General features: G+C 36.7%; 1 protein-coding gene and 1 long non-coding RNA gene across 2 annotated transcripts; one reads left to right on the forward strand and one right to left on the reverse strand.

Moving 5' to 3' along the window:
• On the reverse strand, positions 1-11269 carry LOC117304894. The gene is made up of 7 exons (XR_004520627.1): positions 11169-11269; positions 9505-9613; positions 3534-3877; positions 2509-2656; positions 1796-1872; positions 1058-1134; positions 1-251 (listed from the first exon to the last, which is right to left on the reverse strand). It is a non-coding gene; the product is annotated as an uncharacterized LOC117304894 (long non-coding RNA).
• A 463-nt stretch (positions 11270-11732) lies between these two features.
• LOC117304282 (snaclec macrovipecetin subunit beta-like) lies at positions 11733-12689 on the forward strand. The gene is made up of 2 exons (XM_033788656.1): positions 11733-12061; positions 12245-12689. The coding sequence occupies exons 1-2, from the start codon at positions 11794-11796 to the stop codon at positions 12418-12420; spliced, it is 444 nt and encodes a 147-aa protein (XP_033644547.1). The 5' UTR covers positions 11733-11793; the 3' UTR covers positions 12421-12689.
• Positions 12690-15219: the final 2530 nt, after the last annotated feature.

Consider the following 15219-nt stretch of genomic DNA (forward strand, 5'->3'; position numbering starts at 1 on the left):
ACAAAGAAAGTATGAATGATTCACCACACTCAGGATGTGCACATTTAAATCTTGCCGACAATGATGCTCTTTTGAGAAAAGCCGCCATTATCTTGGTGATATTAGATTAAACCTAAAGATCCATCCCAGATACGAGTAATTACAAATTAAAACCTACAAACACTAAGTTACTGTTGAGAAAAAGGCATCTCCACTGGTGATGGGCACGAACTTGAATGGAGATCCGACACTCTCTGTCTCGATTAGTTGATCTGTAGAGGATGAAAGAAAGGAAAGAGAAATTATATTAACCAGTTATTCATAAATACCTCAGACAGTTTCGCTACTCCTATTGGTGGAGAGCGCGTCACGTGGGGGTGTTTAAACCTTTGATAACGACCAGTGTTTATAACCGGTTGTGAGCGGATACTCCGCGCTAGTATTGGTGCAAGACGTTTCTTGTTACGGGCGATGCATGCACTGTCGGTGAATTGGCCGCGCTGTGTGTGAAAGGAAAAAGAGAACCTGTTGCACCAAGACTATACGCACACGAACGGAGCCGGAAACTGCCGGAAATAGGTGTCTCAGTCATAACAATGCAACGTACGGACGTCGTACATGTTCATGTACATACAGAGCTTAAGCACGTTGGAAACGGATAAGTTTTACAGAGTTTCTTACTTTGTTACGCCTTTTAACCAAAAAGGCATTTATGATTTGGAATAAAAGAGTACTGACTCGTTCTTTAACGGCCATTTAAAACCTTGCAGGGTCATTGCCGTGGCAACGACTCTGCCAGTTCTCTGCCAAGCAAAATACTTCTGGAAAAATTTCTTTGTTAAGAAATTGAGACTGGCACCAGCCACACCACTGCAAGCTTAATGTAACTTGGGTAACTTATTTCTGCTAAAAAGCAACAACACTATTCTGTGCTTAGCAATTTGTTGTGCTTACAGGCTTGATGAGGTCGGGCCCTCATATGAATCACAACTTTGTGAAAACAAAAACAAGAAATTGAGTGGAAGAGTGTGAGAGACAAATGTCTGGCAGAATTAAAATGATAAAAAAAGTTCCATACCTTGTTGGCTGATTGATGTTACTCTGTGTGAAGTCCAAACACTCTTTCCGGATTAGCTCGTCGGTATACAGTGACAACTAAAAGACAATAAAAACAGTTAAACATTTGTCTTGAATACGACAAAATGATGGGCTACTGGATTACTTCGTTTCATAACATTGAAGGAAAAAAAAACACTTATCAACCTATAAATCTTCCATCTTCCAGTTTGTTCAAAGAATAAACTGTTTTGTGAATGTTTGTCTGGAGAATGTTTTTTTAAACTGCAGACAACAATTTGTGTTACATATTTTAATGTCATTTGAAGATGCAAATGACTACTTTATTTTACAGACATTGAAGGCTCAATATTCAGTAATTAAATACCACTGTGGTGGCTACAAATAAGTAGATTTTATTTTGGTCACTACTTTAACTTTCACAGAGAGTAAGAAATAAGAACCAATATAGGGCCAAATAAATAGACCCTGCTTGTACAAAGTCTGAAAAGAAAGGTGGGTTGGTGAGCTCAGATGAGCTGAGAGTAGACAAGCCCTTATTTTCAATGAATAAGAATAAAACCATAGGCAACAACGCTATTCTGTGCTTAGCAATTTGTTAGGCTTACAGGCTTGATGAGGTCGGGCCCTCATATGAATCACAATTTTGTGCAAACAAAAACAAGAAATTGAGTGGAGGAGTGTGAGAGACAAATGTCTGGCAAATGGCAGAATTAAAATGATAAAAAAAGTTCCATACCTTGTTGGCTGATTGATGTTACTCTGAGTGAAGTTCAAACACTCTTTCCGGACTAGCTCGTCGGTATACAGTGACAACTAAAAGACAATATTAAAAAACAGTTAAACATTTGTCTTGAATACGACAAAATGATGGGCTACTGGATTACTTAGTTTCTTAACGTTGAGGAAAAAAACACTTATCAACCTTAAAACAAAAATCCCATCTTTCAGTATGTTCAAAGAATAAGCTCTTTTGTGAGGCTGGAAAATGTTTTTTTTTTTCAAACTGTGGAGAAGATGCAAATGACTACTTTGTTTTACAGACATTGAAAGCTCAATATTCAGTAATTAAATACCACTGTGGTGGCTACAAAAAAAGTAGATTTTATTTTGGTCACTACTTGAACTTTCACAGAGAGTTTTAAGGTCGCTCAGTGTGTAAGAAATAAGAAATAATATAGGGCCAAATAAATAGACCCTGCCTGTACAAAGTCTGAAAAGAAAGGTTGGTTGATGAGCTCAGATTGAGTAGACAAAGCCCTTATTTTCATTAAACTGTCCATAACTTAATAATGCATTGGGCGACATCTGACTCATTTTCACGTAGCGGGTCACATATAGGGCCAAAGAAATAGACCCTGCCTGTACAAAGTCTGAAAAGAAAGGTGGGATGATGAGCTCAGATTGAGTAGACAAAGCCCTTAATTTCAATGAATAAGATTTAAACCATACCTTGGCCTGCCTTCATTGTCCCCCTGTAGTTGATGATTTGCTCCATGGATGATAAGGCCATGTTGACATCTACTCAGGGAATTGAAGTGGAGGATCTAAACTCTTGTTAGTACTTAGAAGAGCAACTCCGGGTTTTGTCACTGACCTGCTGAAGAGGTAAAGGAATGAAAACATAAAATACCTACAGACTTCCTCACTTATTGCCACATGATGTTGCCATCACATTTAAAAGCAAAAACAATCTTAAATTTTTTGGTTTGAACAGCAAAACTTTACTAGAGTGTGACACAAACTTCCGACCTTCAAAACTTGTGTAACTATGTTCTCCATATTTCTATTGTCTACTGCGCACTTGGTGGACTTGCATTAGGGACTTTTCGTTTTCAACGACGGATGGTTCTGCGACGGTAAAGATGACATTTGGCGTCATCTGCGCATGCGTCGGCTTTGAGGACAGTCGTCCCTCAATTTCTACGACAGTATTTGGGATGAAATTTCGTTGTGCTGAAAACGACAACGTTCAGCTGAACAACCGTCGCAGAACCATCCGTCGCCGAAAACTCCCTTTTATTGAAACAGCAACACCAAATGGTGAATTGTGGGTAAATTGGATGAGGTGATCTAACTGTAGGAGGGTTACAACAAACAGAATTGTGGTGAATCTTGCAAGTATTTCTTGGTATGTAAACTGTGACAAAGTCAATAAATCTAGCGCAAAGACAGAAATGTGATTTTATACGCCATCTCTGAATTAAAGAAGTCCTGCCTTTTCACAAAATTTCAGTCACCTAAATATATACAAAAATCACAAGTAATAGTCCAGCTTGTATAAATTTAGGTCAACAATTTTAAAATCTAAAAATGTGTCCAGAATTATGATTAAATTTTTGTACAAAATTAAATAAATCACCCTGGATGATTTTGTCTGGGCGCTACATTTTTGAATGGACACAGTTGGTATTTTGAGAATTTTTCCTGCTGTGGAGAACCCTGCATACTGACAAGTATTCATTTTCATGACTTACCTTGGTTAAATGCCCTGTCTCCATGTTACGAGCACAATCCAATGACTTCATCAAGCAGGTGTTATTGCATTACCTCACCGCAGGGCACAAAGTTCATCACTGAGGGGTGACCCATGGAAGTAGGACCCATTATAAATGCACTGGAGGAAGATGACTGTGACTACATGTATTATTGATGGGTGAGTAGGTGATCTTCAGAACCCTCATACAAAAATCATCTTGGATGTATACCTCCACACTGTGAATGCTGAGAAAACAGGAGTTACGAGTAGGTTCTACAACAACTGTGTTCAAAGATGAGGCTACATGATGATGTACACCAAGAAGAACTGCAACAGTAACATCTGAATGTTAGAGAACAAAAGTTAAAGAAGAGATTTAGACAAGGGAAAGATGAATCAAAATGCCATTTCTTTTCCTCCTGAAATGTTTCACATTGACATATTTTTAAGACTTGAAAGCAATTAATAATTTGAAGAAGTACTTGACTCATTCGCTGCAAACTGAAAAGTCAAACTTAATGAGGTACATTGTATAACCCAGGCCGAACAAGATCGACATACCACCTAGTAACTTTAATACCAGATAACCCGAGTGAAAATTGATGTTATTATCAGGTGTAAAGGGATATCATTTTGAAGTCTTTCTCAGAAAATATATATGGGGGAACAAAAAAGATATTCAAAATAAAAAGGGTTTAGAAACACAGTCTTTTCAGCCTATGAACAAGGTGTAGAAATGTGAAGCGTTTGCCAAGTCTGTAACATGAACATGAGGACACAAAAATGTTGAGCTTATTCACATGTAAAACCACTGACTTGCATCAATTCATTTATAAAATGTTCAGTTAGTCATTTTAGTCACCTTCGTGTGCCATTTGAAAAAAAAACACACAAAAAAAACCCCAAAAACAGCACCACAACTAGCTTGCAAAAAGTTAAGGAATTGTTATTAATTATTCATAATAAACACATCTGTGTTAAGTCCAAAAATAAACAAAAGTAAACTCCACGTGCTCCTTGATTTAGGGAATACAAAAAGGACAAACAAAGTTTGTTTCTAATTGTGCACAAGTGACTAATTTAATTAAAATGAAAAACCTTGGAAATTTGAATGAAGATGAGACCTCAGAATATACATGGGATTTTTGGGGGAAAATTTAGACTGAGACTCTCTACATTTTCATAAGATATTTAAAAGGTTTGGTTGAGACAAGCAAGTGCAGTCTCTTTATCATCTCCGCTGTGACATGTGAGTGTGCGTGATCATGATGGCAATTTATTTTGCCCATTTCATCAAAATCTGAAGGCGCTGGTGGGATGACAATTAAATAAAAATCCTAAAAAAATGAACAATTAATGTGGCATAAGGGAACCCAAATCTCATTCAACTGAAACTTTCATGTCCATCTTCGGTTCCTCATTTATTTAAGATTAAATAAATATTTGTTTTGAACATACATATGAACGAAAAAGCAAGTGTATTTTAATTTTTAAATGTAGGCCTATTTCGTATTCTTGGAAGTTGGAGTCTTGTATTGTAAATAAAATTAAAAATAAAACATGTGATTTTTTTACAGGATAAAGTTTCAGTTAATTTCACGAGGCAAGGAAATAGGTTACGTGAAATGGCAACCCCAAAATGACACTCAAAACGTCAGTGACAGACAGTATGGCACAACTACCCTTGGGTTTGTGGTGCCGAGTTGAGAATGACAACAAGTGACGTCAGACCCTGCCTTGCCCTTGGGTCCGGATAGCGGGCGCTGGTCACCCGGCAAATTGGAAACTGGCGGCTCGAAATGATCCCATTACACAAAAATATATGATTTTTATCATTAATTAATCAAAAATATCAGCCACAAACTTACCAAAATGTTCTTGAATTCTACATGAATAACCCACCGTGTCCATATGGGAAAAAAACAATTCAATGTATTGAATGTTTTCCAGTCGACTAAGGCTTGAAAGTGTTCAACACATGTGCAGGAGGGCAGGCGCCATTTTAGAATTAGGCCCCTTGACATCAGAAGTCAAACACATAATCATATAGTTCCAAATATTTTTTGCTAATAAGTTTTATGAAGAAAATATCTTGTCTAAATATTATTTTGTCATTTATTTCGACATTCAGATGCTAAGGGCATTCATTTTAGCGCAGCATTTCTACGACAATGCAATTTTAGATATGATTTATAGCTCGCGGAGGGATATATATTTTTGCCCCCAACTTGTTGGCACACAGCACTTGTCACTCGGGGGTGTTATACTTTTTTGAGGGGATCCTATTGAGGCCCAGCAAATACTATCTCTTGAATTTTGGTGTTTTTTGTGTGTACATAATCTGAAAAAACAGTTCAAGTAAGGAAAAGTGGGGTTGGCTTCTGATATTGAGGGTAATTTTACATTCAAATAAAGTACATTTTAAAATAGTTTATGGAAACTTTCTCGTAATCCCTTATTTATTTTGGTTTAGCCCATCACGCAGTATAAGAGAATAGTATCTTTTGTGGATGCTAAATAAACCCAAAAATGTTGCATAAAATGGCTATACTACACCATTTTCATCACTATGATCTAAACCACTATCTCTTTTAGAGTTGTGAAGTTTTATAGTAAAAGATGGTCATAATCGTTTTTAACAAGATTATAACATTTATCATAGGCAAAAAGTAACAAAATAAAAACAAAATGGTTTCAGATTATGTTAATGTTAAAAAAAAAAGTACGAAAACATTAATTATTTTAGGCCTATGATGATGATTTGCCTAAATGAAATCATTCGAGTGACTGTTTTTACAATTTTTTTTTCTCCAAATCAAAACAAATTGAACCTCATATCATTGTAAATCATTAGTGCAGGAGGTTGTGATTCGGTTGTTTCTGCATCCTTGTTTTTTATGTTAAGCTATCAATCATTCTTCTTATTTATCAGCACCATAAACACTTTGGGTGGATTTGTTACCTTTTTATAAAATATTTCAAATTTTGTTTGGGGTGGAACATGGGCAAATTTACTATCGTGGAACTCAAACCAACGATTTCAGGACTACTGTGCACAGAAGTCGGACAATATCCTTTACTAAACAAATCACTAACCAAACCAGTAAAGAAGAGTTTTTTTTTGCATTAACACATGCCATCTCACTTTTGCTCATTAGCATGGAGTTTTTCATTGCATCAAAAATAAAATGTTGAAATGGGACATAAGGGCGCATCTCCAAGTGTTGCATTTAAATCATTACATTTCATGATCCCCTTTAAATCTTTGAACAAAGATCAGCAATATATTTTACTTTTTTGAAACAAAATGTACACGTGCTTTTCTCCACACACTCTTTGGAATGATCCAATTGTACATAATACACCCCGCTGATTTAACAATGAAGTGGAAATTTCCAGATTATAAATTAGAGGGCCTTTACTGTCTACTGCCTGTCAGAAATGGTCTGTATACAACTTTCAGAACCTGACTTAAAATATATACAAGAATAAAACATTTTTTATTTTTATTTTTTATTTTTAATCTTTAGACATACACAATAGTTACAAGTTGTACAGGGGCTGTCAAGGTTAAAACAAAAGTATAAAAACTGTAATCAAAAGATGTGTAAAGTTGTACAGGGGCTGTCAAAGAATATATATATACAAGAATTGAGGTAAGTTGTAATATTTTCAGACAAGATTAATCAAAATTACCATCTGTTAAAAACGTAGCAAATTCCAGTCGAGTGAAAAAGCTTTCCATGTTAAATAAGAACCAAAGGCCCGTGATTCAGAACTCCTCCTCGGACTCCTCCATGATGTAGTGTGAAACGATTACTTCGCCACAACAGAGGACCCTACATGGCAATATCATTGTTCTTATGAACACAAACTAGCATCAGTAATGTGGAACTGGTCCTATGAGAAGAAAGTGCTCAGTGAATGAACAAGCATGACTTTACCACCCCCCCCCCACCCCACCCACCCAATAAACAAGGGACTTTGGTAAATTTGTGTTTAAATTATCACTGTAGAACGATAGACAACAGTACCCATTAAAAGGCTAAGTGTCGGAAAAGAATGACGTTTCAAGCAGTGCATGCCCTGTTCATCATTATGAGCCTCTTAAACCTTCATCGTCAAGACTTACACATATACTAATTAATTAAATGCCGCATTTTTTTCTTTTATCTACAGCACAACACAAACTGCTTGGCAGAATTAGTTTAACCAGCCAAAATAACATTACACTTTCATTTGTAATGGTTTCGTGCAAATTTTGGCTACAAAGCAATTTGTTTATTGCTCATATTGGGCCTGGCTTAAACTTCAAACATTAGCGTTACAAATAATGGTGATTCAAGGGATTTTTATGCATTACGTGGGGAGGTATGACGGTAACACCCTGTGTGTATCTACTTACAAAGTAATTGTTCTCTGAGAACTTGTCTTGCTTTTTTTCTACTACTGCAGAGTAGATTTTTTTAACTGGCAGAAAAAAATACCTTTTTTTTACTGATAGATTTGCAGATTATCAAGATTGTTCCTTCATCTTAAAAGAAAGATGTATTATGGCAACTGGAACTTCCAAATCGCTATTAGATAAAATCAGTGAAGCACACCTTGAATGCTGCATCTGTGCTGAACGAGAACCAAAAATGCTTAATGGTCAGCACAGCTTTTGTTTGCACTGTCTACAAAAACTGAAAGAGAAACTTGGGATACAACAACAATCGCTTGCATGTCCACTTTACAGACGAGAAACTTCACAATCACTGACCGGAAAGAATGTTGTTGATCTACCCACAGACATAAAACTCACTGCCCTCCTACATGAAGTTGACTTGTATGAAAGAGCGTGACTGAAAAGGATTTTTATATGTAACAGACTGACATAATGAAGGTCTTAACAGCTACTGTGACACCGGTAAAAAGTTGGAATGTACAACTTGTATTGTACTGAATATAGATCAAGGTCATACCAATCATACTTTCTTGGGACTACAGGAAGCTTTGAATAAATACAAGCAAGAACTTGAACAACTGGTTCCAAAAGTCAAACAAAAGATTGGCGACCTGAGCAGTGATACAGAAGAAGCAGTCACGTCTTACAAGAAGTTCCTATCTAAGGTTGAAGAAACTAACCAGACAATATCTCAAAGGGCCGACAGTGAGGTTGCAAGGATAAGAGCAGAGCAGAAAAAGCTCATACAAGATACTGCAAGATTTTATCATGACAAAGCCAAGGCAATAAACACTGCTGATAAGACAAATACCAAAAGCGTCATCCAGGTTGAGCAGAAGCTGGGTGAAGTAGAGCAACTAATGGCACAAGAAAATAGCTATGAAATCTTACGTCTCATTGAGAAACCCTTACACGATCTCAAGAAGTTGACTGAAGTACAACAAAACAAAGTGTCTGATGAAAGATCCTCTTTTATTTACTTTAAAGGGGATCCACATTAAACGTTCTGGGAATGATGTTAAAGGTACTGGACTTTATTGGTACTCAAAATAATTAGCTTACTTGGTACCGAGCAATGGAGTGCTGTTGAAAACATTGTGAGAAATAGCTCCTTCTGAAGTAAAGTATCCCCCCTCCCATGTACATATGGGTACAGTGACGACATTTTTCCTGCCTGGGTTGGGGTTGGGGGGGGGGGTGGGGGGGTGGGGTGGGGGGGGGAAGTGGGTTGCAAAAGTAGGGGAGGGTCGACTCACCATGACATTCTTTTAGGTCCCATTGGAGAAGCTAGTTATTTGTTTCCTTAAGCCCGCTCAAACTTCCTGCTTATGGTAAGCAAATTTTGACGTCACATGGCTGTTTTCGCAGCACACTGTTGCAAATTATTTGTTGCAAATTTGTGTTGTCAAAATTTGTATCGCTTTCGCATTCACAGGAAGTATGAACCGGGTTTTGGGCCACAATATGACTCAGATGACATAAAGCCATGCATGTAAAAGTTTGGAACAAGAAAATTCCTTACCTCTCTGTCTTCATAACTGCTCTCTTGCACTAAGTGTTTCTGGTGAGCCTGCCTGCAATGGTCCCTCTGAGATTAAGGTCACTCGGGACGGTCATCATTCTGAGGATGCCTGGTATATGGATAGAAAAGTTGAAAGAAAATGTTAAAGACCAGACCAATAAAACTTAGAAGTTGAAGTGTTTTAATATACAATAATTGGGGTGTACAAAGCAAAATTAATAAGAACATGATTCAGGCCTGTATGCTTCGTTTTTGAAAGGACATAGTTGCGATAATGTAACCCTCTTGCCGACGGCGGAGCCGGAGGCTACGCCGTCGGCAGGAGGGTGAGGTTATCGCAACTAGAAAGGACAAGGCTACCAAGGCATTTTAACCTTAGTGTGAGGAAATTCTAAATGTTTACTGTAACATTTCAATGGAAATAAGCCTTAGGCAATGACAAGGGGGCATGGAGGCAATCGCCTTTGTTGCTTTTGTAAAGTATCAGGCCTGGGATGATGTACCGCAATTATTTTTTAAGATTATTCAACAATTTCAGCTTTCAGTTTTGAAAGAAGTAAAACAGGAATGATAACTGCTTTCAACAATACTATTACAGCCTATAAAAACAGAACTTTCCTTTCCCTGATGCAACAATAGGCTAACCTTTAATAATAATGACCGCCAACGTCAAAAATTCCTTAAAGATTTTTAAGTACAGTGAAGCAGACTTACTGACTCACCAATTTTACTGCTAAGCTGTTTGTGCCTGAACTAGGCTCGGTGAGACACTTGATTTATTATAAATTTAAAACATTTCTCTGACAATGACATCTGCTGTCTTTCTGCAGTCAAGACAGCAGATGTCAATTTTAAAGCTAATTCTGGGTCTACCAATCGAGTTTCCTACATATTCCTTGTATAATCAGATGTTGTTTAAAGTTTAGTGAATCTCCCTATATTATTGATAAGTTATAAATATTATTACCTAAAAGAGGGCAAACAAGCCCTTGGCATAAAGGTACGTGATGGCGGACACCACACAACTGCCCTTTTTGCCTTGGCTTGGTGGCCCCACTTGTCATGCCTGTGTGGTCGACCAACTCTTTGCACCGCCTAGCTAGACCCAGAACTGGGGCGCTGTATTCCTTTTTTTCGAAAGTTTGACATTATCGCCTTATCGGTATGACCGACAATGTCAAAATTTCAAAAAAAGGAATACAGTGCCCCAGTTACTGTACTGTGTCTATGCACCGCCACAGCCCTTGTGTCACAACTTACACAAGTCGTGCAACTTGCAAGTGGTTTATTTTTCACTCGGTCAGTGTCACAAAAAACATCTGACTAAATCACTAACCACTGCAACACTAACACTAACAACAGTGTGTGGTGTGGGGTTGTTGACCAATCTAGCTTGTACCTACTTCTACTGCGCTACTCGGCAAAGTCCCAGATGGGATATCACGCCAAGGGTTACCTCTATGCTTGTGTTCGTAGTAAAGTAGAAATAGAAGTTAGAACTAGAAATAGAATAGACAGATAGAAGTAGGGTAACAATAACTTTAATTTATTAACAGGTACAATTTACGTTCATTGAAATTGAATCATTCACTGGCAATTTGTGAGTAGTAAAAAACATCCCCTGTGCGCTATTTACTGAGATAAATGATGCAAGAATAGCATACCAATCTTCTTCTTCACTGCATGGAGACAACAATAAGCATTAAGTTTCACTTTAATGTGTACTTTGCGGTCAAAACTCTGTGACAGAACTCCAGAAATTAACCTTTTTAATTTATGCTTTCGTCGGAAAGTTCGAGCGCCCTCAAGAGAAAATTTGAAGCCAGTTCACACCAATGCCCCGCCCCCTTAATTTTTGCATTCTCACTTTCTATTGGTTGAATGTTTGACTAATAGAGACAGGTTGTTGGTGGTTGACATGACAACAAATGCTTTTTGGTGCAAAGCCCCAAACACCTTTTGATAGGTAACTTCCTTGAAATGGAACCACTGTCAACCCCCCCATATTTTTTCAATGAAACATCAATTTTCTCAACATTAATTGTCTAATTAATTTGTGTGATCATTTTTTATTCACAGCTCATTGTTAATATTACTCACAGCTCAGTGATCAAAACAGCCCATTTTCATGACGTTGATGTATGTGAAACCACAGTGTGCCTGCCTGACAAGTATGTGTGTGTGTGTGTGACGCAGCTATTTTTGCTAATGCACAGTAACTATTTTGAACTGGTTGGGAGAGGAAGATATTTATTGAAAATTAGTTTATTTTGATAACACATAAAAACTATGAAGCTCTTGCTGGGCTTGATAATGATCAGCCTGCTCACTACTGGTGATGGGCAGTGTTTGGCTTCTATTGGAGGTGGATGTCCGCCTTCTTGGAGTAAATGGGGAAACCATTGCTACAAAGTCACTGATGCAGCCCTACCATGGTCTGAGGCAAAGCAAGAATGCATCAGGTTGGGTAGCATAATGGCAGTGCCTCAATCTGAGCAAGAGATAGAACATCTGAATTTCTCTAAACAAGTTTGGATTGACTGCAGCAACTTTGGAGGTTCGTAAACTCAAATGTACAAAGTTGATAAGCGTAATGTTGTTCAGTGTAGCTTTTGTTTTTAAGAAAGAAAAAAAAACAAAAAAAAACTGTACATTATTTTTTATTGTAGGGCTACTATGTGGATTTGTTAAAAGGCCATTATTTTAATTGTTTTTTTTTTACATTGTTTGTACCATTCAGGTACCTGGGTTGTTGGGGAGGGTGTTTCAATTGACACGCAGTGGCGAGAAAATCAACCATCCGGTGATGGCAATTGTACTCTAATGCAATTCACAGACAAAAAATGGAATGATGCTGAATGTCACTACCTGTTTCATGCAATATGCAAGAAAACTGAAGCAATTCTACACTTTTGAACATTATGAAAAAAGCTGAAGACAAGGGCTTTGCTTAAAATATCAATGCCTAAATCATACGTGTAACTACTTATTGTTATTTTTTAATCAGTCTTCTTTTTTAGAATGCAAAAGAGACCAAATTTTGTTCAAGGTTCGATCATAGATTGGAATTAACAGTATAAACTTTTTAAAGAAAAGATTCCTTTTCAAGTTCTATAGTTTGGATAATTTTCACACACAAACATTTGAATCTGAGAATTGGAGACTTTCTGGGGCGATAGAGGGCAGCAGACTTACCGGGTAAATCCATTGTTCTCAGAATTATGCGCATGTTCAGAACTACGTAAACAATGGAAATTTACCCGGTATGTCTGCTGCCTCCTAGCGTTGGAAAGTCTCCTATTGGCTCATGTATGAATCAAATCTCACATTTCCAAGGGTTGATGACCGTTCGCAGACGCTGCGGCCAGAGATGCGATTTGGTATTCCCATCACCTCGCTAAACAGGAACAGATGCATTGTTCCTCTGAAGAAGAACAAATTAGCATTACAATGACAAAACCCAATCTATGACCCTCCCTTCAACATAGTTATGAGCACAACAAAATATAAGAACAGTACCAGGCTGTTACTAATTATTACAAGTTATTATTCAAATAAAATGTGTTTATTTTTTGGGAAAAATCACCCATTAATAGACAATAAGATTATCATTTGCTTTAAAAGGTTTTAATATCATTATTCTGCACTACAATTTCAATCAAGAATGCATACATCACAACAGGAAATAACATAGTAATAGCATCACTGAGTTGAGAGAGTTTTAGAGGCATCGCTGAGTTTTAGAGTTTTAGAGGCATATTTACAAAAAGCACTTTAAGACAATCAAAGGCACACTATTTGAAACTGATGTACTTATATCAACATGAATCTATGTATAATTAAATAACAACAAGAGATGTTCACATTTGATTCTGATAATTCTCAAGGTTATCACTATTAGTCTACTGAAAACATTTCACAATAATTATAAAAATTGTGTAGGACTACACAATTTTAATAATATCTGCTTTAAGCATCTCTCATGCACATGGATGTGAATAGGAAACATGCAATAATTGGCAGGCAAGATAGTCTACCAGTCACAGTCAGATTGTTCGTGCAACTCAGTATTTTGGCTAAGCAGAAAACAACATGCTTAGCTACATGTACTTGACAGGATTCATACAAAATCCATCAAGAAATTTATTTGGAATGTAGTTATTTTTTTTTAAGATGATTTCTTCCAAGGAAGTGTTCATAATGGAGGAGTATGGGGATACTGGTTGGCAGCATCGAACCCTTCTGAGCATGCGCACATTTCAGAAAACAATGGATTCAATTGATAAGTCTGCTGTTAAAGACACACTTTTTTGTCTGATTGATGATGCAAAAACAATTGTTTTCATTCTGCTGACAAGTAACCTGAACATCAATACAGAAACAAATATTGAAGGAACACAAAACAGATTTTTTAGTTAGAGCATAGATTAATTTGCACAAAAAGTGTTTACATTTGCTTTCAATTTGAATACCAAGAGATGATTTTGACACAGCCCATATAAAACAAAACAAATGTAAAAAGGTTATGTAAAATGGGGCGAATGCCCAAAATGCACAATGATAAAACACAATAGTTCAAAATGATTGCGTTAGAAGGCTTGCTTAATTAATTAATCCGTAGAATGGTCTCAAAATACAATAAAACTTAACGATTTAACTCTGATAGAAAATAGAAATATCTGTCACTTTTAAAAACATACTTTGGTATCAACTTTGGAATGCAAAATGCCTAGAGGAATACATTATACACATTTTCAGCAATTCAATCTTTCTAATTGAAATTTAATTAACAAACAAAAATTATTTTATATTTTATAACATCCATACTGTTAGGTTAGGTGTGTTGGTTTAAAGCAGGACTTATTATGATACATCTTTATTTTAACTAGAAAGCCGCGCAAGCATGATGCACTGTACCTATAGCAACCACTAAGTTGACCCATTGCATATAATAATAATAATAATGGAAACTTTCATTGTTTAGGGTGTACATGCCAGCACACTTCCATTGTTGGAAGATAGTAGGGTATGAGTAGCCCATCAGTAAACTATAACAATAGCAATCATAGTGTGATACCAAGAGCAATCATTGTAACCATAGCAACCAGTGAGCTATGCACATAGCAACAGTAGCTTATTGTAGAAGTCCAATACATGTAAGTAGGATTTGAAACTTTGCATGCTGGGAAAAATATATGGAAAGGTTTGCGGTAACACCATGTACATGTTATGACTATCTCTAAAGAATGCTCTGATCGTTAAACTCTCTTGCCCTAACAAGGAAAGTTCAGAAGACGATCAGAGCATACTGATCGAAAAGTCAAGTTGTAACCAATGGTTCTTTTAAGAGCCACCCCAACTCATTTAGAGATGGTCATTACATGGTGTTTATCACAAACCTTTCCATATAGAAGAAGTGTATGTACACATTGAATGTTATCGTAAGGGGATAAAATAGTAATCAATTATCTGTACACTGTTCAAGCTCAGCCTTGATACTTCAGACAGAGGCAATTGCCCATAAATTAACAATTTCCTTCATGAGTTTGCCCTTTAAAGGCAGTGGCGCTATTGGTAATTACTCAAAAATAATTATTAGCATAAAACCTTATTAATTGGTAACGAGTAATGGGGAGAGGTTGATAGTATAAAACATTGTGAGAAACTAGCTCCCTCTGAAGTAACAAAGTTTTCAAGAAAGAAGTAATTTTCCTC

This window comes from Asterias rubens, chromosome 21 (assembly GCF_902459465.1).
Source record: "Asterias rubens chromosome 21, eAstRub1.3, whole genome shotgun sequence".
NCBI lineage: Eukaryota > Metazoa > Echinodermata > Asteroidea > Forcipulatida > Asteriidae > Asterias > Asterias rubens.